The sequence below is a fragment of the Macrotis lagotis genome, chromosome X (assembly GCF_037893015.1).
Source record: "Macrotis lagotis isolate mMagLag1 chromosome X, bilby.v1.9.chrom.fasta, whole genome shotgun sequence".
Lineage (NCBI taxonomy): Eukaryota > Metazoa > Chordata > Mammalia > Peramelemorphia > Peramelidae > Macrotis > Macrotis lagotis.
This window is the reverse complement of record NC_133666.1, coordinates 560,090,098-560,114,826: the sequence shown is the minus strand read 5'-3', so window position 1 is coordinate 560,114,826 and position 24,729 is coordinate 560,090,098. Positions and strand designations below refer to the sequence as shown.

General features: G+C 33.6%; 1 protein-coding gene across 1 annotated transcript in view; it reads right to left on the bottom strand.

The window, feature by feature from the left end:
• The window catches only part of RIMS2 (regulating synaptic membrane exocytosis 2), a 790,122-nt gene that overhangs the window by 165,769 nt on the left and 599,624 nt on the right, over nt 1–24,729 (bottom strand). Inside the window, exons 17-18 of the mRNA XM_074202114.1 lie at nt 3,246–3,415; nt 2,032–2,292 (exon numbers count right to left, since the gene is read on the bottom strand). Coding sequence (XP_074058215.1) covers nt 2,032–2,292; nt 3,246–3,415 — 431 coding nt within the window. The remainder of the gene's footprint in view (nt 1–2,031; nt 2,293–3,245; nt 3,416–24,729) is intronic.

Below are 24,729 nucleotides of genomic sequence, written 5' to 3'. Positions count from 1 at the left end.
GCCCTCCAATGTTCATCTCTACATGTTACTATCACTAAAATCTACATAGTGGAAATTAACTTAGCATGGGGTGGAGTGCTTATTCAAGTTCTGTATAGAGAAGAAAAAACACTGTGTAAATTTTCTACAAATGCATCAGAAGTATTTTTACCTAAATTAATGAGATACTAGTTCTGTGATTCACAAATTAGAGAATTTCCTTCAGAAATAAAAATATCTTTCCCTAGTGTAATTAATAGATAAATCATGACATCAAAGACTAAATCATGAAGGCAGTTTAGACTAAAATTATGCACACATGCAGCATTTGAAATATAATTATTATTTAGGTTATGACACTAGTTAGCCAGGGATATTTTGTCAAAGTAAAGAGAATAAAAGGCCTTAGATTATCTGAATAGAAAACATATCCATTAGGAATAATTATCTCCCATATATACTTTAATATTATAAAGTATAACTAGGAATCTGATCACCTTATAATGATACAAATTTTGGCATAATATACAAATTGATGATCAATTACAAGCAAGATTATTCAAATTTTTTACTATTTTAAGAAAAGTTTTAAGAAATCGGGTGCAATAAATAACTTTAGAAGGTTTATTAGTCTCAAAGTCTTGGTTCAAGTCCCAGTTGAACTTCTTACTAGATGTATGGCATTGAGCAGGTCATTTAGACTCTCTGGGACTTGTTTCCTCATCTTGAAAATGAAGATTTTATATAATATGATTAAAATAAGTGGATCTGAGATAAAAATTTCAGATATTTATATTACAAAAAATTTATTATTGCTCTTGTGATATTTTAACATTCTGTTTAACTACATGGAACAATGGACAGAGCAACTAGATTTGTAGTTAGGCATGTATGTGAGTTCAAATATTGTGTTTTTATTTTTTATTATTAGTAGTGTAACCCTGGTCAAGTCACAAACATCTCTTGGCCTTAGGTTCTTAACTGGTAAATTGGGGTAATGACAGTACTTACAGTAACAGTTATTAAAGGAACAAAATGAGAAGATATACAAAGTACTTCATGTATCCTAAAGTAGTATATAAATATATATATGATATAAATAATATAATATACATATATCATCATAATCATCATCATTATTGTTATGTTCTATTTGCATTTTACTTTTTCAGCTTTGTTATTCTCAGTCAACTGAACCTCATCTTCCCCTGAAACTAACTAGTTGCCCCACACCAAGTTTTCTAGGCTAAAAGCTATCAAAGATGAAATAAAACCTTGATTTTGTAGGGCATCACTTGATTGTTTTTTTTTTCAGAGATTATTCATTTGTTACATTTATCTCAGAATAAATTTAATTAGGATTAACTTTCTAGGATAGTTTCTTACGTATTTTATTTTGTTGTTGTTGAATGGGAGGTTGAAAAGGAAGGAATACTGAAAAGCAGGAAATCTAGATGATTGGACTAATCAGGACTCAAAGCAAAGAGAAATGAAAACTGGAAAAACTTTTCTTTTGCTACTATACCAAGAATGACTGGTTACTTTGTCATTCTTGTTTATGTGAAATTTATTTTACATTAATTATCTAATTATTTAGTTAGTAGGCTAAACCTTTCAACAGTTTCTGAGTTTGTATTATTATAAAAATGTGGTCTTCTACTAAATATATATATATATATAATTTACATAATATTCTTGAAATTTACACAGATCCTATAATATATGATACCATTATTAGCAATCTCATAGAAGACAATTGATTTAACTTATCTCAAAATAAAATTTTAATCTAATATGATTTATCAAAAATTCAAGCTCAAAGTCATTAAGTGAATTAAACAGAAATTGAAGCAAGTGATTAAGACTGATTATTGTCATGACTTCAATAAATTACAGAAAAAAAAATTTTAAGGCATTCAAAAATTGTAATGTGAACGAAGTAGACAACAAAAAAGAAAGGAAGGTAAAGCAATTGAAATGAAACAGTTTTCAAGGATGGGGCAGGGAACTAAGCTATTATGGAAAATCTCTACAGAAATACATATATATTACCTGTCATCATCTTGTGAGAATCGTCTTTGCAAATCTTTTGAATTCCACTGTTCTGTTTCTTTCCTTTCCTGAGTTTTGTCTTGTATATTTTCCTCATCTCCTGATTCTCTGTTTTTTTCATTAAAATTTTTATTTAGCTCTATCTCTTGTTCTTTTTCCTTAATTATTTCTTTCTTCAGTTCTTCTTCCTGCTTTTTTTCCTCATGAACTATCTCCTTCTGCAAATCCCCTTCTTGCCCACCCTCCTCCATTTCTTTTGATCTTTTGGAGATAATCAAAATTGAAGAAGGCATGCAAATAAACAACAACAAAAAGAAAATCAGGAAAAAAACATGCTTATAGTACACAAAAACAAATTAAACAGAAAAGAAGATGAAAAATTAAAATAGAAAAGTATAAATTAAAATTCTCTATTATTTTCAAATTTAAAACCTTTATGTATTTACCAGAGAAGAACTAAGGGGCCAACACTTACTCAGAATAATTTGTAAATCACATTTTTCCCTCTCAAGTGGCTGTATGCAAACAAGGCAAAAGCATATGCAATCTGTGTTATAGATATTTTATCAATAAGGAGTACCTATATTAAATATAAATTTTTCACATGATATTGGTACAGGTGCCAGAAATTTTCATAGATTAGATGTAAAGTACAACCTTCTTTTTTTTCTATCTTAAAGAATTAATAAATTGCATTTTAAATTCCCTTATAAGAGATAATTTTTTTTCATGCATGTGTGAAAACCTAAGAGGAATATGATAAAAATCTAGCTATAAAAGTACTAAATTCTATCCTAACTTTTTCTGAATTACTGATATCTATTCAGAAAGCACTTTAGAAAATTACTTTATTGCTTTCTATTTCCAATAACTAAATATAGGAAATACATGCTCATACAATGTACAAATACAATCATTTTAAAATAGTTAACATGAACAAAAATATGAATATTGTCAACATTCCACTTTGTATAGTAAGGGAAATTCTTATTGGCTTCAAAAAAATTTTCCCTGTCCAAGAACTGTGAAATAAGATAATGATAATAACAATAACAATAACAATAACAATAACAATAATAATGTCTTCTTTTACCTTATTGCTTGATGTGTAAATATCTTTTGGAAAATATGCTTTATACTTCTTCAATGGAAAAATAAAAATCACCTATATTACATTGAGAAGAGGCGGCCTCACTTGAATTCTATTCACTCACCTGATTTTCTTATTTCCTCTTGGTCGTTCTGATTGGACAGACATGTAGCTTGTACTGCTGAAACGAGATGCACTGCTAGTCCTTGATACAGCGGACACATCACTTACATCACTGTCTGAAGATTTAGTGGAAACATTGTCCGCACCTCGATGATCTCGCCCTGAACGATACTGTTAACACAGATTGACAAACATATAGAAGTTTTAAGCACAAACACAAATCAATTCCTTGTTTTCTCCTCCCAGAATTTAAATTTTCCACAGGAGCACACTGTTTAAAAATCTTCACTCTATTGTTTCCAATATAAAAGTAAAAACAACTATTCTAAAGAAAAGTTCAATTTATACAAAATTATTTGTTTCTTCAGATGGCATTAAAACATTTCCAGATTATCTTAATGCTGGCCGTTTTGAATGGGGAGGGGGAGGAATAAGAAAGAAATGAATGTGGCAATGAAGAGAGAAGAGAAAAGAGTGAAAGGAAATAAGTATTTTGTTTAATAATGAAAAATGATGGTTTTGATTTTCAAATGAAAACTAAAATATTTATATCACAAAAATATCCAATTGTACTTAACAATACCAATACACTGGCTATCAATTTCTCTGACAATTTGCTGTCCACCATTATGTTTCAATGAAAAACAATATAATGCCCAGAAACCAAATTATTACATCATCTATCCTAAAATCTCTAAACAATATCAAAGATACTTAGAGAGATTTAGTTTTACTAGAAAAGTTCATTATAATTTATAATGAAAGTACAATGATCAAATTTATATTTGTTTATGGTGGAATAGTTGCTGTTTCCTATGGTAGTCAATAAATAAAATTTTCTGATTTAATATTTTAAATTCTAGTGAACAGACAGGGGGAATAAGAATTCTTATAGCACCTTCTAAACTCCAGGCATTGTGCTAACAAATGTGCTTACAAACATGATCTCATTTGATCTTCACAGCAACCCTTTGAGGTAGCTGCTATTATCCTCCCCATTTTACAAGTGAGGAAATTGAGACAAATAGAGGTTAAGTGATTGTCTAATCTAGTAAATTTCTGAGATAAGATCTGAACTCTAGTTTTCCAGATTCCAGCTCAGTAATCTAACCACCGATGATTTACTCTTTTCCCAATAAATGACACATAAAACATGGGTAAAACAAATTGCACTGAACATTATTCAGTTCTGTTTTTATAGTTCAGTGGGATTTAGAAATGATTCAACATTCAAGAATCTTATAAATAGTATTCATCATAATATAACCACACAGAATATAAAGTTTAAATTCACAAGATGACAACTAAAAGAGTTTCCTATCTCTCTTTTGAAAATTTTCATATTAATCAATTTTATGAAGAGATAAAATGATAGTAATAAAAGTACTTCGGTTTGAAAGCATCATGCTGCATAAAGAATACCATCTTTTCACCTCAAATATGAATGAGCAACAGCTGTTTTGAATAACACTTCAATAAAAGTGTCCAAATTATGTGAAAGTTTATTTTGTTTCTTCTAGTAAAGAGACAATGCATTAAATTAAATGCATTAAAATTTAATGTATACATTAAAATTTAAAATATTTAATTTACCAAAGTTGCATAGTCAACAGTCAATCAGAAGCATTTATTAAGTGTCTAATCTGTGCCAGGAACTATGTCAGGTGCTTACATAAAATAAAATGAAATTATCCTTTTACAGCATATTAAGAATAATTGTAAAATAGGTACAAATAACTGAATTCAAAGTAGTTATTGGGGGAACACTAGCAGTCGGAAGATCAGAAAAAACATATTTTGTCTAAAAGGTGGAATTTGAGATGCATCTTGAAGGAACAGAAGGACTCTGAAACCAGGGTGAGGAGGAAGTACAAAGCAGGCATGAGCAAATAATGGCCTGGAGACGCAAATAAAATTTTGTGTGTGTGAGAGAGAAGGCCAGTTTGGGTAGACAACAGAATATGGGAAGGAGAATGGTTTATAAAGAAGATGGAAAGAGATTAGCATCATGGAATAAAAGCCAAAAAGAGAAGCTTATATTTAATTTTTGAGACAACAGGGAACAATTGGAATTTACTGAATAAGGAAGCCATATGGTAAGATCTGTGCTTAAGGAAAATCATGAAGAACACTTAGTAATGTAAAGCTTGTGAATTTAAATGAAATTTTAGATTGTAGATTGTATATAATATAAAATAAATAAAGTGAAGTTTGAAGCTTTTTGTTGAGATAAGCCCAAGGTGCAGGGAGAGGAGGATGTCTACAGAAAGTTTATATATAAAATATAATAGATAAATAATTTTGGTATCAATATGACAAATAGTAAAAAGCAATTGGCTGAGCCATAGTTGGGAAAAAATTCTATAAATGTAACAAAGTAATCTGTGGTCAGAAAAAAGGATGACATGTCTGGGTTAGTTTGTGTTTGCCTTAATATTATACAATTCCCTACCAGGAATAATTGAACTAGTTTCAGAATATATATTGGGTCATTTTCTCATTTAGCCTGACACAGTGAAAAATAAAAGGTGCATCAAAGGCTTACATTGTTAAACATTTAAGGTACTGGTATTTCTGGGTCTTAATGAGTGAAAGAAAAATCAGAACCACTATAAATCAACAATCAAACATTTATTAAGCATTTGCTATGTGCCAGACATTGTGATAAGAGATATAAACAAACACTTAGAACAAGGACCTTAAATAGAAACAAAGGTACTAGGAGATGGGGAGTCAGGAAGATCAAGAAAGACTTTCTGGAAGAAGATGGTATTTGAACTGAGTCTTAAAGGAAGTCAGGGACTCTGGGTGGCACAGATTGCAGGGGAGGGGAGAGCATCACAAGCAGGATGCACAATAGTGCAGAAGTGATGGAGATGGAGTGCAACAGTATGTGGACTATTCAAACTGGATTTAAAGTACCCAGAGGGGTCTTTTAAACTCAAAAACATAGGAAAAGTCTAAGTTGTCAAGAGATAATATTATAAAACTATGTAAAATGATGTTTAATCATTATACTCAACATTCTATATTTTATTTCCTATATTTATTAGTGCTAGTTATTAATCAAAAATGATGTTCTTTTTGCTTATACGTTCTTTACATGATTCATATTAAAATGAAAATATAAATTTGTACTCTTTCAGGATTGGTATAAAACATCTTAAATATAGATTTCTTTTATATAATATAGATTTATATATATATATATATATATATAAAATCAAGATAATAGAGGCAGTTGAATTTAATGTAACATAAAATGGGCTTAAACCTATGCATTATCTTGACCTTTACCTTCTAGAAATGGTAAAGTGACATGCTGAAATCTAATTCTTATTATGCTAATAAAAACACCACAAAATAATATAAAGCACACATATCCTTCACTGTGGAATTAGCATATTACCTAAATTTATACTCAAAGCAAACATAAATACTGAATCCTATTTTACTTTTGAATTTTATTTATATGCTTTGGAATATGTTTTTAATGAAACCTCTTCTCTATAAATATATGCAAATTAATAATAGAGTGCTAAAAGTAGTTTCTTTCCCTTCTATAATGCTAAAATGTCATTATGACCAAGGATTTTATGCAAGTGTTGTTCTACCTCGCTAATGTGGCATGTGAAAAGACTGTGCCTTTTGATCTAAGAAAAGAATTATAATCAGTAAAACCTCTACATAACTTTAGTGTAAGATTGGCATAGACTCTATTCTTACTATTCATGATGATGTCAAGTTATTCAACCACTCCTGCTAATTCCTCCATTCCTTAATCACTGTTTTGGGCTTCTTTTCCCTAACATCATACTATCAATCAATACATACAATCAATCGTCAGTCAATAAATAGTTATTAAAGGTCTACTATGTTTCAGGCACTATGCTAAGTGCTAAAGATGCAAAGAAAGAAAGGCAAAAGACATTCCCTAATGCCAAGAAAGTCACAGCTTAATATATGGAAAAAAATGGAATAGAATAGAATAGAATAGAATCAGAAATGTTGTTTTTGTTCAGTTGTTTCAGTTGTTCCCAAATCTTCCTGACTTTATTTGAGGGTATTCTTGGCAAAATCACTGGATAGTTTGCCAATCATTTCTCCAGTTCATTTTACAGATGAGGAAACTGAAGTGAACAGGGTTAAGTGACTTACCCTAGTAAAATGTCTAAGGTCAAATTTGAACTCAGTGTTCCTGACTTCAGGCTCAGTATTCTATTCACCATTCTAGCTACCCAGACTCAGAAAGAGCTGAGACCAAATCCTGCCTCAGACTCTTAACTAGCTACGTCAGTAGCCAGAGCTTCCTCATCTGTAAAATGGAGAAAAAAATAGCATCTATCTCCCAGGGTTGTGAAAATAAAATGAGGTAACAATTGCAAAGCCCTTTGTAGATTTTAAAGAGTTATATAAAGGCTATCTAATTTTAGGAAATTATAATGATTAAACCAACTACATTTTTAAAGTCATCTAACCTTACAATCCAAATAGGTTTTTGACTCCATATCATTATCACATCTCACTGCTTTCTTAAATCTTCCTTCCTAATCTAGCCCTAAGTACAATTCTGTAGTTCCATGTCTGTCAGGGGATTACCTCCCCTCCTGTATTCCATCCAATTTGAATTCCCTCATCTCTTCTCCAGGAAACTTCAATCTTCCAATTATTCAAACACCCACCATCCTTGGTTCACACTCAGAAGATGAAATGGACATTTTCTTTGCCAAACCTAATTCTTTCTGTGTTGATACTAATATAAATTCATCTCCTCTTCAGATCCTTCCTCCAGTCTCATCTTCAATCTCCCTCTCTTTTTCTTTTCAAAGTCATATTAGCAAGTTTTGTTTTTGCATGACATTTTTAGATTATCCTCACTGTAAGAAAGGTCTCTTGCAACAAAAGTCAATCACAAATAATAACACAGTAATTGCTTGAAACATTTTACATCTATAACATAAGTACCCCCAAACTTCCCTTCTTAAGTGTTTTTCTTAATTATCAGAAATCTAATTTTTTCACCTCCCATTCTCCACTTCTTAAAAAAGAGGGAAAAATCATAGTCAAACAAAACATTTTCATTAGTTTCAAATAATATATATGTATGTATACATACATGTGTGTATATATATATATATATACTTTCCTCTCTCTTCCACTCCTTTAAAAAGAGAGAAAACAAATTCATAGTCAAGCACAAGTTCTTTCAATAGCCATAAATAATTTACACCCACATATATATACATATATGTATACATGACATTTTGTGTAATAGATTTTTATAATATATATTATTAGATTATATTACAATGTAATCTTTATAATATCTCATTATTAGTTATCTGGAATCATGAATGGTCACCCCATTGATTAACATCATTAAAACTGTCAAAGTTATTGTCTTTTCAGTGTTATTATTGTATAAATTCTTCTTTTGGTTTTGCTCATTTCATGTTTAATAAAAGTTTTCAAAACTGTTCATTTTTATAATATTGGTATTATAGTATAAATTGATCTTCTGGTCCTGTTTATTTCATTTGCTATCAATTCATATGTCCTTCCATGACCCTTTGGAATTATTTATATCTTCATTTCTTATAGTCCCAAAGTATCCCATCACATTTATATACTACAACTTAAGTAGCTATTCCTAAACTTGATGATTATTCCTTTTGTAGCCAGTTTTCCAATACCACATAAAGAGCTGCTATAAATAATTATATATAAATAAATAAATATGTAGATAGATAGATAGATAGATAGATAGATAGATAGATAGATAGATAGATAGATAGATAGATAGACTTAGCAGTGGTATAACTAGGTCAAAAGACAGTCTACTGTTTACTAACTTTTTGTGTATAGTTCCAAATGGCTTTTCAGAATTCTTCTTTGTATTTACTGAGCCCATCACTTGTATATCAAGGTGCCTGTTTTCTCATACTCCCTCCAATATATATTATTTTCCCTTTTTGTCACCTTCCCAAATGTGATAGATATGAGATGAAATTTCAAGTTTGCTTTAATTTGAATTTCTCTCATTAGTAGCTATTTGTTTTCCTATGGTCATAGGTAGTATGAGATTCTTTCAAGAATTGTTCATACATATACATAGAATATTAATCAATGGGGAGTGTATCTTTTTTTAAAAAATTAAATTAAATTTTATTTTTTATTTAAGGCAATGGATCTAAGGTTAATTTGAATTTGTTTGTTATCTGGAAAATGAGAACATTATCAGAGAAACTCACTGCAAAGATATTTCCCAGTTAAGTCTCCTTTTCATCTTAGATTTATTGGATTTTTGTGTACAAAAAAGTTTTAATTCTCTATAATACAAATTATTTATTATCCTCTATGATACTCTCACTCCTATGCTCTCTCCTATCAAGTCTATCCTATCTTAAAAAAAACCCTTTCCATTGCAATTATCAACCCCCTTCAGAGTTAGCATCCTAAATCATTCTCAGAGAGATATATTCACTGAGTCTACTTCTTTACAGACTATTTACTCTAGTTCATTTTTAATTCAATTCCAAAAGTGACCTATCTTTAAAGGTCTGGTCACCACCCTATACTTTAAACTCCAGTGCTTCCCCAGCAATTTCAGAATCACACATGAAATTCTTAGACTTTTAAAGTCATTCACATTCTGCCCCCTTCTTACCTCCCTAGTTTCTTTACTGTTCTTTCCTCTGTGTATTCTATGATTCAAAGACACTAGACTTCTTTCCTCTTCCTCAAACACCATAATCTATCTCCTGACTACCATAGAATACTCTGTCTTTACTTCCTCCTTCCCTGACTGGATTCAAGAAACAGCTCAAATTCTACCTCCTCACCTAGTATTTTACCAATGAAAATATCTCCCATTTATCCTCCAATTAAAATCATCCTAACCCCTTAATATCCCCCTCCCCATTAAAAATCATCAATAGTTCTATGCTATGTTTCTAGGAAAAAAATAAAAAAAAAAACTTAAATTTGAAGTCCTCTATTATTTGGTTCCCAATTATCTTTTTTTTTTTTTGCAAAGCAAATGGGTTTAAGTGACTTGCCCAAGGCCACACAGCTAGGTAATTATTAAGTGTCTGAGGCCAGATTTGGACTCAGCTACTCCTGACTCCAGGGTTGGTGTTCCATCCACCGCACCACCCAGCCAGCTCCCCCCAATTATCTTTTAAATTTTATTTGCCATCTTGATAGCTATTTGTTAGTCATAATATTCTATCTCCCACCTCCATACATGTATTCATTTATGAATACATGTATAGATTAGGTAACCAATGGTTGATTCTCCCAGCTGTTAGCCCTCTTTCCTCTAAATATTAATTCCTATAACTTTGCATGTACTTTGTGTTTGCTTATTTATATGCATGCTCCTTGAGAATAATCTATATTTTGTTTTGTTCACAGAGCCTTGCATATAGTGGGAACAATAAATGTTTGTTTAATTAAATTTACTCATCAATCTCATATTCTGGTCTCCAGCTCCACTATGCTATTGAAACTGTTCTCTCAAAGGTTATCACTGACCTTTTTACTTGCTAAACTATTGACTTTCTCCCCATCCATACTTGTTTAAGCATTTTAAACACTAATCCTTTTCATAATGACAGAAAAATTGCTCATGACAGAAAATTGCTAATACAGATACCTACCACCCCTTAATGATCCTTCTGTAATGTTCTTATATTCCTACTATTAAGACATTTTCTCTATTAGGTTAAGCCAAACCATAGCCTGAGTCCCTCAACCCTGAGAGTTTTACTTAGTAAAGGAACCTAGCTAAAGCTGGATCTAAGGTCCTTATACTACCTCCTCATCCTTTTTTTATTGTTTAAGGATATTTACTGTGCTGGTAGACTATCCCCCAGTTTGGCAAGTTTGCTACCCTGTTATCGCAATTAAAGATGATTTAATCCTCCACTTATGTCTGATTTATTTCAGGACTTGACACTAAATACTCTGACCTCTCGTATTCTATGATATCACTCTATTAGTTTCTCCTCTTATCTATTTCTCTCCCTGATTGTCTGCCCACTCTATAAATCTGAGCCTTTCCCTTGTAGATCTCATGGGTTTCCATTCTGTTAACAGTTCAACATTACTCCCCAAACTATATAACCACATCTAAAGTATTTCCTAAACTTGTATTCTGTATCATCATCTATATGTGTCCTGTTACTACCATAAACTCAGTATGTCTAAAATTAAACTTTACCACCATCATCTTTTCTACCTAAACCTGTACTATTTTCTTAATTATGCAGGCTTGAAAATTCAATAATCAGTGACTTTTTCTTCCCTCTCACACCTCATATTCAATTCACTGTCAAGTTATGTTGTTCTAAATATGTTGCTAAAATAATCTTTTCTAAAACATAGGTCATATAATTATATATATACATACACATTTATACATATATACATACATATGACATATGTCATATAATTAAATATTTAAATACATACATATTTTATTCAAAAACCTTCTGTGGCTTTTTATTGCCTCTAAAATAAAATATAAATTTCTTCACCTGGCATTTAAGGGTCTACAATCCAGCTTCAACCTATTTCCCACTCATTTCACATGACTCCCCTTTGTGTTTTCTAGAGTCAATAATAATCTTTGTCCTTCATTTATTTTTGAAGAAGACTACATTAGGGAGGTGATGCCATGACAAGCACATTAATGGGAATTGAGGGAGGGGCATAGTGTGCTAAGTCACCAGTCTCACTTTCTCCTGCAGTGCCACCTGTGTCCAGTGTCCAGATATGAATCAAGATGCCTGGAGATGATCTGGATGTAAGGCAGTCAGGGTTAACGGACTTGCCCAAGGTCACACAGCTAGTAGGAGTCAAGTGTCTGAGGCTGAATTCGAATTCCCATCCTCCTGACTGCAAGGTCAGTGCTTTATCTACTGAGATACCTCTACAGCCAAATTGGAAGCTGAAGAATATTTCTTGAATCAAATACTTTGTTACTAATTTCTGTATTTTCATAGATCTGTAATGCTTCCATTTCTCCTTTATGCCTCTTAGAATCTTTCTCTTTTCTCTTTTACACCAATTTTCTGAAAATTTTGCAAAATATTCGCTTTTCTCACATTTCCTAGAGGATTGTTCCCTGATCTCTCTTTTTTTTCCTCATAAGAAATTATTTGCATATTTACCCATGGATAACTCTCCACCCCAAGTGAAATTAAGTTTCTTGAGTGAAAGGACCTTGTTATTTTTGCCTTTTTTCTTAGTACCTTGCATACCATAGGTACATAATAAATATTTACTGAATTGCCGGACACACTACCATGATTGTTAGCGTTATGAAATATTGCCTCCAATATCCAGATAGAAGATATGACAGAGATTGGAAAATGAAAAACAATAGGAAAATGTTCCTTCTCCCTTTATTACTTAGAAGAGTATTTAGGTAATTCTATCGTAGAAAAGGAAAGGAAAGGAAAATTAAGTCCATCCATTTATCATAATAATTATAACTTTGATTTATGTATAAAATTCTATCTTAATAATAAGCATTATTTTAAGATAATTTAAGCACAATTCATATTTGAGTAATAGTGAATGAAAAAAATACCAAAATTTTAGTACTTTTTAGAAATATCCTAGGTATATTTAGAGATTATTTACATAGGAAAATATTAAAGCAATTTTCAATTACAATTAATTAAAATATTTACTGTAAATAAATTTACAGATAATAAAACATTGAGGGTTATATTTTCATGCACATATAAATATTATTAATATTATAGGAACTAAAATAAAATAGGAAAAATAACCTCAACTCTGTATGGCTATTTACTAATCATGAAAGCACATCACTGGGAAATGAAAAGACTTTTGGACACCAAAATTTTAGAAGTAATTTAAAGTGCTTTTCCTCATAATATTTTTGATTATTATTAAGTGGATCATAAGTTAAAATCTAATTGCTTTGAAATAATTTACTAGAAGTGATCTATCTATTCAAGAACCTGTAGTTCAACAGTAGTTCCTAAGTGATTTGAAAGAGTTACTATGCTTCCTCAAATGTCTTAAAATCAGAGGGCAAGATATGATATGATATATGATATATGATAAAATATCAAATTATAGTTCAAAGGCATTATTATTAAGAATAAAAGGTAATAGAGGAAAAAATTGTACCATCCAAATATTTTTATAATATATAATATAATAAAAGTTGCCTCTCTACATTACATTTTCTCAGATTTTCATATCTCTCATGAATTTTGATACTCCATTTCACATTATGTGTACCTGTGAAGGTTCTTCTTTACTATGCCAATGGTTTTTAAAGGATATACTTTGAACCTAAACACATTATACACTTGTGTGCCATGAGTTTAGATAGGTGGTTTGTGAATTGTATGCATATAGAAGTTTTTCCCTTAGTGTGCTATGATTCCTATGATAGAATAAATCTGCATCCAAAGGGAAAAATGTTGAGTACCACTTCAACAGGTTGTAATGCCTTTAAGGACATTATTAATCCTACTCTGATACTTCATCATTCCATGGACATAACTTTGGGATCTCAAAGACTATTTAAACACTAGCAGGTCATAACAAGCTGAAAGGCAAGGTTATGATTAAGATCCCTGCAAGCAAGGCTTAATTAAGCAATATTTGAACTAAGAATTATTAGAAGAGCAGGCTGATTTCAAAGACACAGAGAAGCTAGACACTGAATTACAGAGTTCTAGCTAAAAATTTACTTCTATTTAACTGACTACACTAAATCTTTGACTGTGTGGATCACAACAAATTGTGACAAAGAAATGGGAGTACCACATTATCTTACTTGTCTCCAGAGAAAAATATGTGGGTCAAGAAACAACATTTAGAACTAAATAGAGAACAACTGATTAGTTTAAGATTGGAAAAGGATTGTGTTAAGGCTATATATTTACCATCTAATTTACTTATAGGAAGAGTATATCATGTGAAATGCTGACTGAATTAAAAGTCAGAATTAAGATTGTTGGGAGAAATAACAATCTCAGATATGCCATATGATGATAGAAACTGATGAAGAAATAAGAAATCTTTTGATAAGCATAAAAGCTACCTTAAAGCTCAACATCAAAATAAAAAAAAAACCCAAACCAAAAACTAGGATACTTGGTGCTTGTCTCATTACTTCCTGGCCAACAGAAAAAAAAATGGAAGCAGTGTCAGATTTTATATTCTTTAGCTCAAAGATCACTACAGATGGTGTCTACAACCATAAAATTAAAAGATGCTTTCTCCTTGGAAGGAAAACTTCAGCAAATCTGGATATCGTATTAAAAAGCAAAGACATCACCTTGCCAGCAAGGTCTGTATAGTTAAAATTATGGGGCTTTTTTCCAGTAGCAATGTGAGGCTGTGAGAGCTATACTATAAGGAAACCTGAGTGCCACAGAATCAATGATTTTCAATTGTTGTGCTGAAGATTTTTGCGAGTCTATTGGATGACAGTAAGAAGATGGAGTCAGTTAATATTTAAATTGCTGGAGGGTCAAGTTCTGAAGCTGAATACTTTAGTCACATAATGTAAAGAAGGACTCATTGGGAAAGTCTCTGATGATGGGAAATATTTAAGGGAAAAGGGAAAAAGGAATGACGGAGAATGAAAAGGATAGATTAGTGCTGTGGGAACATTGAAAATGAACTTGGACAGACTTAGATAGGAAGTAGAGGAGAGATAGGTCTAGTATGCTATGGTCCATGGGGTAAAAAAAAAAAGAGTAAGAAAAGAATGAATGATTGAACAACAACAAAAAATGTGCCTAGAGGCAAACTATATGTCCATAACTTCTTGAAATTCAAGTCTAGCTAAGACTGGAGAGAATCTTCTTCAAGTTGGTTGGAGGGTACTGATTTCTGCAGTCATAATTCATAAAGACTATTAGGTAGCAGGGAAGTTTTTTTAAATTTCAGCAATTAAAATATGACTCTCATATTGAAAGTTTAATAGTTTCCAAAATAACTATTTTCAGGTTTTGGATAACTTTTTTAATTATTGTGACACTAATACTTACATTGAATTCATATTTGGCTCTCCTGAACTTAATTATGTTATCCTTCTACTTAATAAAATCCAATGGCTCCCCATAACTTCCAGGGTTAAATCCTGTTTGGTGTTCAAAACCCTTCATTATGAACCCTTCTCTCCCTTTCCATGCTTCTTATTTCTTACATACAACCACATTTTCTGAGATCCAGAGATATATTTGCAATTCTTCAAATAATGCCTTTCTCTGGGCATTTTCACTGGCTGTCCTCCAATTCTGGAATGCTCTACATTCTTATCTCTGTCTACTGGCTTTTTGGAGGCTTTCTGCAAATCCCATCTACAATGCCATATCCTACAAGAAACCTTTCTTGATTTCCCCTTCCTCCCCTCTTCTCCCTCCCTTATAGTGATTTTCTTTTGTCTATGATTTCTAATGTATTCTGTATATAGTTTGTTAGTACATGTTGTTCAATAGTTTCAGTTGTGTCCAATTCTTTGTGATCCCTCGGAGTTTTCTTGGCAAGGATAATGGAGTAGTTTACCACTTCTTTCTCCAACTCATTTTACAAACAAGGAATTGAGGCAAACAGGGTTAAGAGACATACCCATGCTTACACAGTTAGTGCCCAAGGTCAAATTTGAACTCAGGAAGAGTCTTCCTGACTCCCAGTTCTGTATTATGTTTGTACATAGTTGTTTACAAGTTGTCTTCTCCCCTAATCTTTGAACTCTTTGACAACAAGAATTGACTGACTTTCTTTGTATCTTCAATATTCGGCACAATGACTGATTCCCACTAGTTCCTTAATAAATATTTTCTGTCTGAATGGCTTGAACTCTGTTATTTTCTGTCAAATAGAATCAACATAAATCCTTTATCATATAATTCTTAAAATATTTGAAGACAATAATAATATCCCAACTAAATATTCTATTCTCCTCAGTCCTTTTAATTGATTCCCCAAACTCTCAATTGAATATAAATAAATATGAACTCTAGGATTTATGCTTAAATCAAGAAGAATAGTTCCATTACAGAAATCTAAGACTCTTACATCTACTGATATCAATTGTGGACTGGGAAAAGCCCTGTTTGAGGGAGCCATTCTGGATTTACCACCAAAGAACTAGGTAAGGTGGTACAATGTTTATACTATATGAGTTTCCATTTCCTTATTGGGCATAATAATGATGATGATAACAACAATAACAAAATACAGGCCTAATATCCAAAGATAGGTATAGAAAGAATAATACTTTTCCAGCCTCCCCAAAAAGATTGATACTATGTTTGACCATATGATGTTTGTTCTTCATTCTCAGGAAAGACCATAAAATCAGTGAAGTGATACCATGACAAGCACATGAATTGTGTTTGAGTGGGGGTGGGGGGCTGTGCTAAATCACTAGCCTCACTTTCTCCTTCAGAGCCATCTGGTCCAAAGGCCAGATATGAATCAGGATGACTGTAGATGGTCCTGGATGCAAAGCAATCAGGGTTAAGTGACTTTCCAAAGGTCACACAGCTAATAAGTGTCAAGTGTCTGAGGGTGGATTCAAGCTCTGTCTTTCTGACTCCAAGGCCAGTGCTCTATCCACTAAGCCATGTGGACCATATGATAAATAGGTTCAAAACCTAATGACATGTAGAACAAGGAGATATTACATTAGTAAAGGTAGAGAACAAGTTTCACCTCACTGAATCTCTTAAATATAAACACAAGTGGTTTATTTCCAGATACAGAATACGAAATAGCTAAGATTCCACAATGGAATCAAAAGATCCTCCATGAGTAACAGGCATATGAACTTAATCAATTATATGTTGAAAAGGAAACAACCAACAAATGATTGAGTCAAGAAGGTTGTGAAATTCAAGGCTTTGTAATAGTAACTCAAGACTGAGCTATTGCTGCCAGAAATTGTGGATGGGTTATCTATGCAGATTATACATAAGTGCAGGCCATAAACATCTTTTAATCCTTTTGATTTTATTGCTTATGAATTCAATTTTACATGTTTACCTCAGTTGGTATATGTTAAAAAGAATATTTTAATTTGACTGATAATGGGTTTACTTTTTTATACTGTATAATCTTTATGATCTCAGTAATAGTTTAAATTTTAAATAAATACATAATTCATAACTTCTACTATATTGCCACTTCTGCAATATATAAAAAGGTGACTTTTCTCAAAGGATATGCAAAGGCAATTTAAAGATGAGATCAAAGCAATTCATAGCTATATGAAAAATTGCTCTAAATCATTACTTAATAGAGAAATGCAAATTAAAGCTTCTCTGAGGTACCACCTCACACCTCTCAGACTGGCCAATATGACCAGAAAGGATAATGATCATTGTTGGAAGGGTTGTGGGAAATCTGGGACACTATTACACTGTTGATGGAGCTGTGAACTCGTCCAACCTTTCTGGAGAGAAATTTGGGACTACGTCCAAAGGGCAACAAAAATGTGCATACCCTTTGATCCAGCAATACCACTACTGGGTCTATACCCTGAAGAGATGATGAAAAAAGGGTAAAAACATCACTTATACAAAAATATTCGTAGCAGCCCTGTTTGTGGTGGCAAAGAATTGGAAATCAAGTAAATGTCCTTCAGTTGGGGAATAGCTTAGCAAACTGTGGTATATGTATATCATGGAGCACTATTGTTCTATTAGGAACCAGGATGGATGGGAATTAAGGGAAGCATGGAGGGATTTGGATGAACTGATACTGAATGAGATGAGCAGAACCAGAAAAACACTGTATACCCTAACAGCAACATGGGGGTGATGGTCAACTTTGATGGACTCGCTCATTCAATCAGTGCAACAATCAGGGACAATTTGGGGCTGTCTCCAATGGAGAATACCATCTGTATCCAGCGAAAGAACTGTTAAGTTTGAACAAAGACCAAGGACTATTACCTTTAATTTAGAAAAAACTGATATTTTACTGTCTGATCTTGCTATCTCAAACTTTATGTTTCTTCCTTAAGGATATGATTTCTCTCTCATCACATTCAATTTGTATCAATGTATACCATGGAAACAATGTAAAAATTGGCAAATTGCCTTCTGGGGGGTGGGGGGAGGGAAGTAAGATTTGGGGAACAATTGTAAAACTTAAAATAAATAAAATCTTTAAGGAGGTGACCTTTCATTCTTGTAGTCTATGATAGGAGAACATAGGGTCTGAAAGGTCTAGCTGAATTAGAAAAATTTTGATTATGGGGTTGATTATGAACTGGATCTCTATATTTTTAACCTAAGGGGGCCAGTCTAGATAAGTTTAAAGACATTTCATTATTCAAAGCTTTCCATTAGGTGATGAATTTTCTTTGTACAATCAACTCTGTGCTAAGGTGTGAAAAAGAGACTGAAATCTGCATTGGGTAAGAAAGTGTCTATATAACTAAAGTACACTTTTTCCACTCTCACTTCATTTTTCTTGAGGTTTCTCTATTTTGGGGGGGTTGTGTTTACTTTCATAACAAATTATTGAAATAAAGCATAAATAAATAAACAAATAAATAAATAAATGTGCCTGTACAAATGAACTAGGGATCTTTCAATTATTAGACTATATACATATATATATATATAATATATATATTATCAATATCTTGCTTGATAGCATAGCTGGACTTCTTATTCAATTTGTGGATGATACAAATTGTCAATTTTTTGTGGGCTAAGGGATTACAGAATATAAATTTAATGATGATAAATGTATACAGTCCTGTATTTGGGGGTAGATGAATTATACCTGTGAAATATGGATAAGACCTGGTTAAGAAGGAAGTTTAATATATATAACATCATTATCCATGTATTAGATTACTTGCCATCCTAGGGTTGAAAGAGGATAGGGTAGAAGAGAGAGAAAACTCTACAAAAATTAATGTTGAAAATTTTCTTTACATACAATTGGTAAAATAAATACATGAAAGAAAGATTTCTGAATTTTAGCATTTGGCAATATACTGCAATAGAAGTCATTATGCTGCTGTAAACAAACATTATTTCTTGGACTTTATTAACTGAAATATACTAAACAAAGTTGATAGTCACATAAATTAATCAGGCTAACTCTAGAATTTACTGTCATGATTCTAGTCAAACATGTTTGGAAGAAACTGGCTAGGATGGTGAGGAGGCTTGAAGATCTGTCAAAAAGATCAGTTGAGGGAGCCAAGATGGTGACATGAAGGGATCAAGTCTTAGGAGCTCTCTGATAAAACTCATAAGCTAAGGACTCTAACTAAAATTTCGAGAGACAGAACCCACAAAGGAACCCATTGAGGCAGTTCTCCTACCCAAGGTAACCTGGAAACAAGCAGGAAGGCTCTGCTCCCCAGGGTCGAGGGGCGGCCTGCCAGAGGGGTGGCCAGCCAGAGTGAAAGAACTTCAGCCTCCCGGAGGCAGCCCCAGGGTGCTAGGAGCCACGGCTCACAGCAGCAGGGGGAGTCTCTTGAGCTGCACCCTGGGGAGCACTGGGCACAAAGTGGGGGAACAGCGGGGGACCTCTGCCAGAGTGAGCACATGGAGCCCAGCCCTCAGGGCACACAGTGAGCAGCCCAGACCCGGAAACAGAAGCAAGTGGACATGTAAGCAGGAGCCCCCAGGGCATGAGCCCATTGAGCTGAGGGAGGGGATTGAAGAAAGACTGCAGAGCTCTGTCCTCTGCCCCTGAAACAGAACTCTGGGGCTCTGACCACATTCAGATCCTGATCGCAGTCTAGGCCCCCCCATAGAACAGGGCCCCCCCCCACCTAGGCCCCATGACAGAGGGGGGTGCTTATGGTCATTCACAGACCAGGAGGGAGGACAGACCATCACACACTGAGACCTTTGTGGGAGTGTCCCAAAAGCTCAGGAAGTACCCCAAAACCAGACCCAGGCTGGGAAAATGAGCAAGCAGAGAAATAAGAGGAAGAATATTGAGAAATATTTTGCAAATGAGCCCAAAAAGGATCAAAATACTCAATCTGAAGATGAGGAAGCACAAGCTCCTGCATCTAAAGACTCCAAGAAAAACAGAAATTGGGCTCAGGCTATGACAGAGCTCAAAAAAGACTTTGAAAATCAAATAAGGGAGCTGGAAGAAAAACTGGGAAAAGAAAGGAGAGAGATGCAAGAAAAACATGAAAATGAAGTCAGCAGCTTAGTCAAGGAAACCCAAAAAAAAATGCTGAAGAAAATAGCATGCTAAAAACCAACTTAGGTCAAATGGATAAAACAGTTCAAAAAGTTATTGAGGAGAAGAATGCTTTAAAAAGAAAAATTGGCCATGAGGAGAACAAATCCTTCAGACAAAGAATAGAATTCAGGGAGACTAATGAATTTACCAGAAATCAGGAATCATACTTCAAAACCAAAAAAATGAAAAATTAGAAGAAAATGTGAAATATCTCATTGAAAAAAACAACTGATATGGAAAACAGACTTAGGAAAGATAATTTAAAAATTATTGGAATACCTGAAAATCATGATCAGGAAAAGAGCCTTGACATCATTTTCAAAGAATTACTACAGGAAAATTGCCCTGATATTCTAGAAGCAGAGGGCAAAATAGAAATGGAGAGAATCCATCGATCCCTGTCCCAAAAAACTAACCCCTAGGAATATTATAGCCAAGTTCCAGAACTCCCAAGTCAAAGAGAAAATATTACAAGCAGCCAGAAGGACACAGTTCAAATATCGTGGAGCTGCAGTCAGGATCACACAGGACTTAGCAGCAACTACATTGGAAGCTCGTAGGGCTTGGAATACAATATACCGGAAGGCAAAAGAGCTTAGAATGCAGCCAAGAATTAACTACCCAGCAAGGCTGAATGGCCTCTTCCAGGGGAAAAAGATGGACTTTCAATGAAACAGGGGAATTTCAAAGGTTCCTTTTGGAATGGCCAGAGCTGAACAGAAGGTTTGATCTTCAGATACAGGACTCAGGTGAAGCATGGAGATTGCAGGAGAGGGGGGAAATATGAGGGACTTAATGAGGATGAACTGCATGTATAGAAAAATGATATTGATAATATTCATATGAACCTTCTCAGTTAATAGAGCAGGTAGAGGGAGCTTTTATAGTTGAAGCACAGGAGAAAGCTGAATTTGAAGATAAAACATGGTGTAAAAATGGAGTCAATAAGAAAAGGGAAATGGAATGGGAGAAAGAAAAAGGAGAGGGGGGGGAATAGTCCAAGATATTTCACATGAGATTTTTTTTATTACAATGAGCTATTGCAATGATATGGAAGCAGGGAGGCAAGGGGGAATGAGGGAATCTTTGCTCTCATCAGAGATGGCTAGGAGAGGAAACAGCAAATATACTCAATGGGGTATAGACATCTAGAGTAAGGAGGGGGAAGCAGGGGGAAGGGGTGGGGATGTGAATAAAGGAGGACAGGATGGACCATGGGGGGAGAGTGGTCAGATATAACACATTTTCTTTTTTACTTCTTGCAAGGGGCTGGGATTGGAAGGCCTGTCCAGGACCACAGGGCCAGGTGGATTCTGGGCCTAAGGGGTGGTATGGGGGCTCAGGGCTTCTTGGTGCCAGGACCAGGGATCTGTCTGCTGAGCCACTCAGCAACCCTACAGCACAGTCAGAGTGAAAAGAGAGAGAAAATATAGTACATGGTAGTGGAGAAATATGAAAGGAGGGAGTTGTGATCAGCAATGGCAACAGTGGAAAAATATGGAAATAACTTTTGTGATGGACTTATCATAAAGAATGTGATCCACCCATGACAGAGTTGTTGGTGTTGAAACAAAGACTGAAGCACATTTTTTCTTATTATTATTTGGGGGAGGGTGCAGGGCAAGTGGGGCAGGGTGATCTTTGGGTGTCTGGAGCCAGATTTGGACCCAGGTGCTCCTGGCTCAAGGGCCAATGCTCTGTCTGCCACACAGCCACCCCTACTATTATTACTATTTTATTTTATTTTGGGCCTTTTTTTTCCTTCTTTTTGGTTTTTGCAGTGTAGTGGGGATCGGGTGGCTTGCATGTCACATGGCTGGGTGATTGTTAGGTTTACAAGGCTGGATATGGACTCCGGTGCTCATGGCTCCAGGGCTGGTGCTTCGTCCATTGCGCCACCTGGCCACACCTACAATTTTAATTTTTTTCTCTCCCCTTTACTTTTTTTGTGCAAGCAAATCTATCTATATTCGTGGGGGGAGGGGTATTTTGTTTATTTGTAAACAAGTATATTTTATTAATGTAAAAAAACATTTGTACAAAATGAGAATAAAAAATAAATTAAAAAAAGATCAGCTGAGAGACTTTTGAATATTAAGCTAGAAAACACACAAAGAAACAGTCTTCACATATCTGTCATGTTATTGACTTGGAATGGTTTTCACCTAGCTTGGTCCCAAAGAGTAGATGAAAGTCTTTTGATTATAAATTATAAAGAGGTACATTTGTGTTTGACACAAGAAAAAACATCCTAATGATTAAAAGAGTATAAAAATGTAATGGATAGCTCAAAGGTTCAATGAGTTTCTTAATATTGGGAGTAAGAAGAGGACAGGTGGAGTCTCAAAGATGAAGAAACATTTGTTTAGGATGTCATAGATGGGATTCTATCTGTACTGTGACGGTGAAGCAAGATTTAGAAGCAAATGGTTTTGTAGGTATTGATAGTACTTTACACTAATTTTAGAAGACATTTCTTACATCAGAGACCTATGGAAGCATCAGAAAGGAAAGAAGTTGCTTCAGAAGCAGCTGTACTACCATTTCTAATGTATGGAACCTATACTTCCACAAAAGAATTTCAAAATCTCAGAACTGGAAAGGACTTCAGAAACCATCTCATCTAATCCATACCTAAATAAAAATCCCCTATCATCATTGTTTTTTCAAAAGAATTTACTTCTTCTAAATGCATTCCATTGCACTGCTGTTTAGCTCTGTTAGGAAAATTTCCCTAGTATTAAATTTAACTCCAGTTCTTTGGGGAGTGATTCAGAGTGACCTTGTGCACACTTCATTGCTCCTAGTTTTGTCCTAAATAATCAAACAAAAGAACCCAAATTCCTATCATTTCTCTGAATCTTCAATTGATTATTTCATTTATTACTTCAACTGATACTCAAAAGACATGGAGTCAGTGCCCTTCACCATCCTATCCTAGTTGCCCTCTTGTGAATACTCCCCAGCTTATATCTTTTTTAAACAGTGGTATACAAAATTAATGATCTTTTTTTGTTTGCTATACATTTACTTCTCTATTACTTATGTTAAAAAATGAAAATTTGGTATCTAATGTTCTTCCTAAATGAAGTTCAACATACCTTTCTAACCTAAACTTTCTTCATATTCAATCCCTTCATGAACTCTATATTCTACCAAGATTACCTACTTAGTGAACTAGCATTTGGGCCTGGAATATATACTTTCCTTACTTATAGAATTTTTAACTTCTTTAAAGGGAAATCTCAGATGACATAAAGATGAAGCCTTTCTTGGATCCCCTATATATTGTAAGCTTTTTCATAAAAAGGTCTACTTTTTCAGTTTGTTCATTTGTTTTTGCTAGTTGCAACTGCAGTGTCCTGCAAATTAAAGGTTCCCTAACCTCTCTTTATCTCATCTTCCCCATAAGAACGAGATGTTAATAAGGATAAAGAAATAGGACAATGTTTCAAATTTATATAGCCCTGCTGCTTTATATCTATAGTCTCATTTTATCCTCTATGCTTCATTTCATCATGACCCTGAAAGTTAGGAAGCACAAATATTATTGTCATTGCCATTTTACAGATCATGAAACTCAAGTATAGATAAAAAAAATTGAATTCTTGAAATCTAGCCAGTAAGTGGCAGAGTGACAAAAATGGAATTCATATTCAATTTTTCTGAGTGTAAATACAGTTCTTTAATCACTATACCAGAGCTGCCAAGCTTTGGGGAAGGTGCTATATTAATGAATGACAGATAATATAGTTTATTGGAAGAAAACAAGCCTTATAAATGCAATTATTGACTCCACGGATGTATTATGCCATTAAATTAACAAACTATTTCAATTATTGGAATTACCTGAAAAATGACCATTTAATTTTATTAACTGTCAGATTACAAAACTAAAAAATACCAAAAACCCATTAAAGAGGGGGGGCTAGGTGGTGCAGTGGATAAAATATCAGCCCTGGAGTCAGGAGTACCTGGGTTCAAATCCAGTCTCAGACACTTAATAATTACCCAGCTGTGTGGCCTTGGGCAAGCCACTTAACCCCATTTGCCTTGCAAAAAAAAAAACCCTAAAAAACCATTAAAGAAAGAGTTGAACTATGAGGAAGAGCACGTTTATAAAATTAACTTCTTATCAAGAAATGTCCTATCATCAGACATCATTCACATAGTTTAGTGAGTGTACAAGAAAGAAAACTAGAAGGAAAAGTACAGTGAGAGATGAAAAATCTTCCATAAGTACAAATACC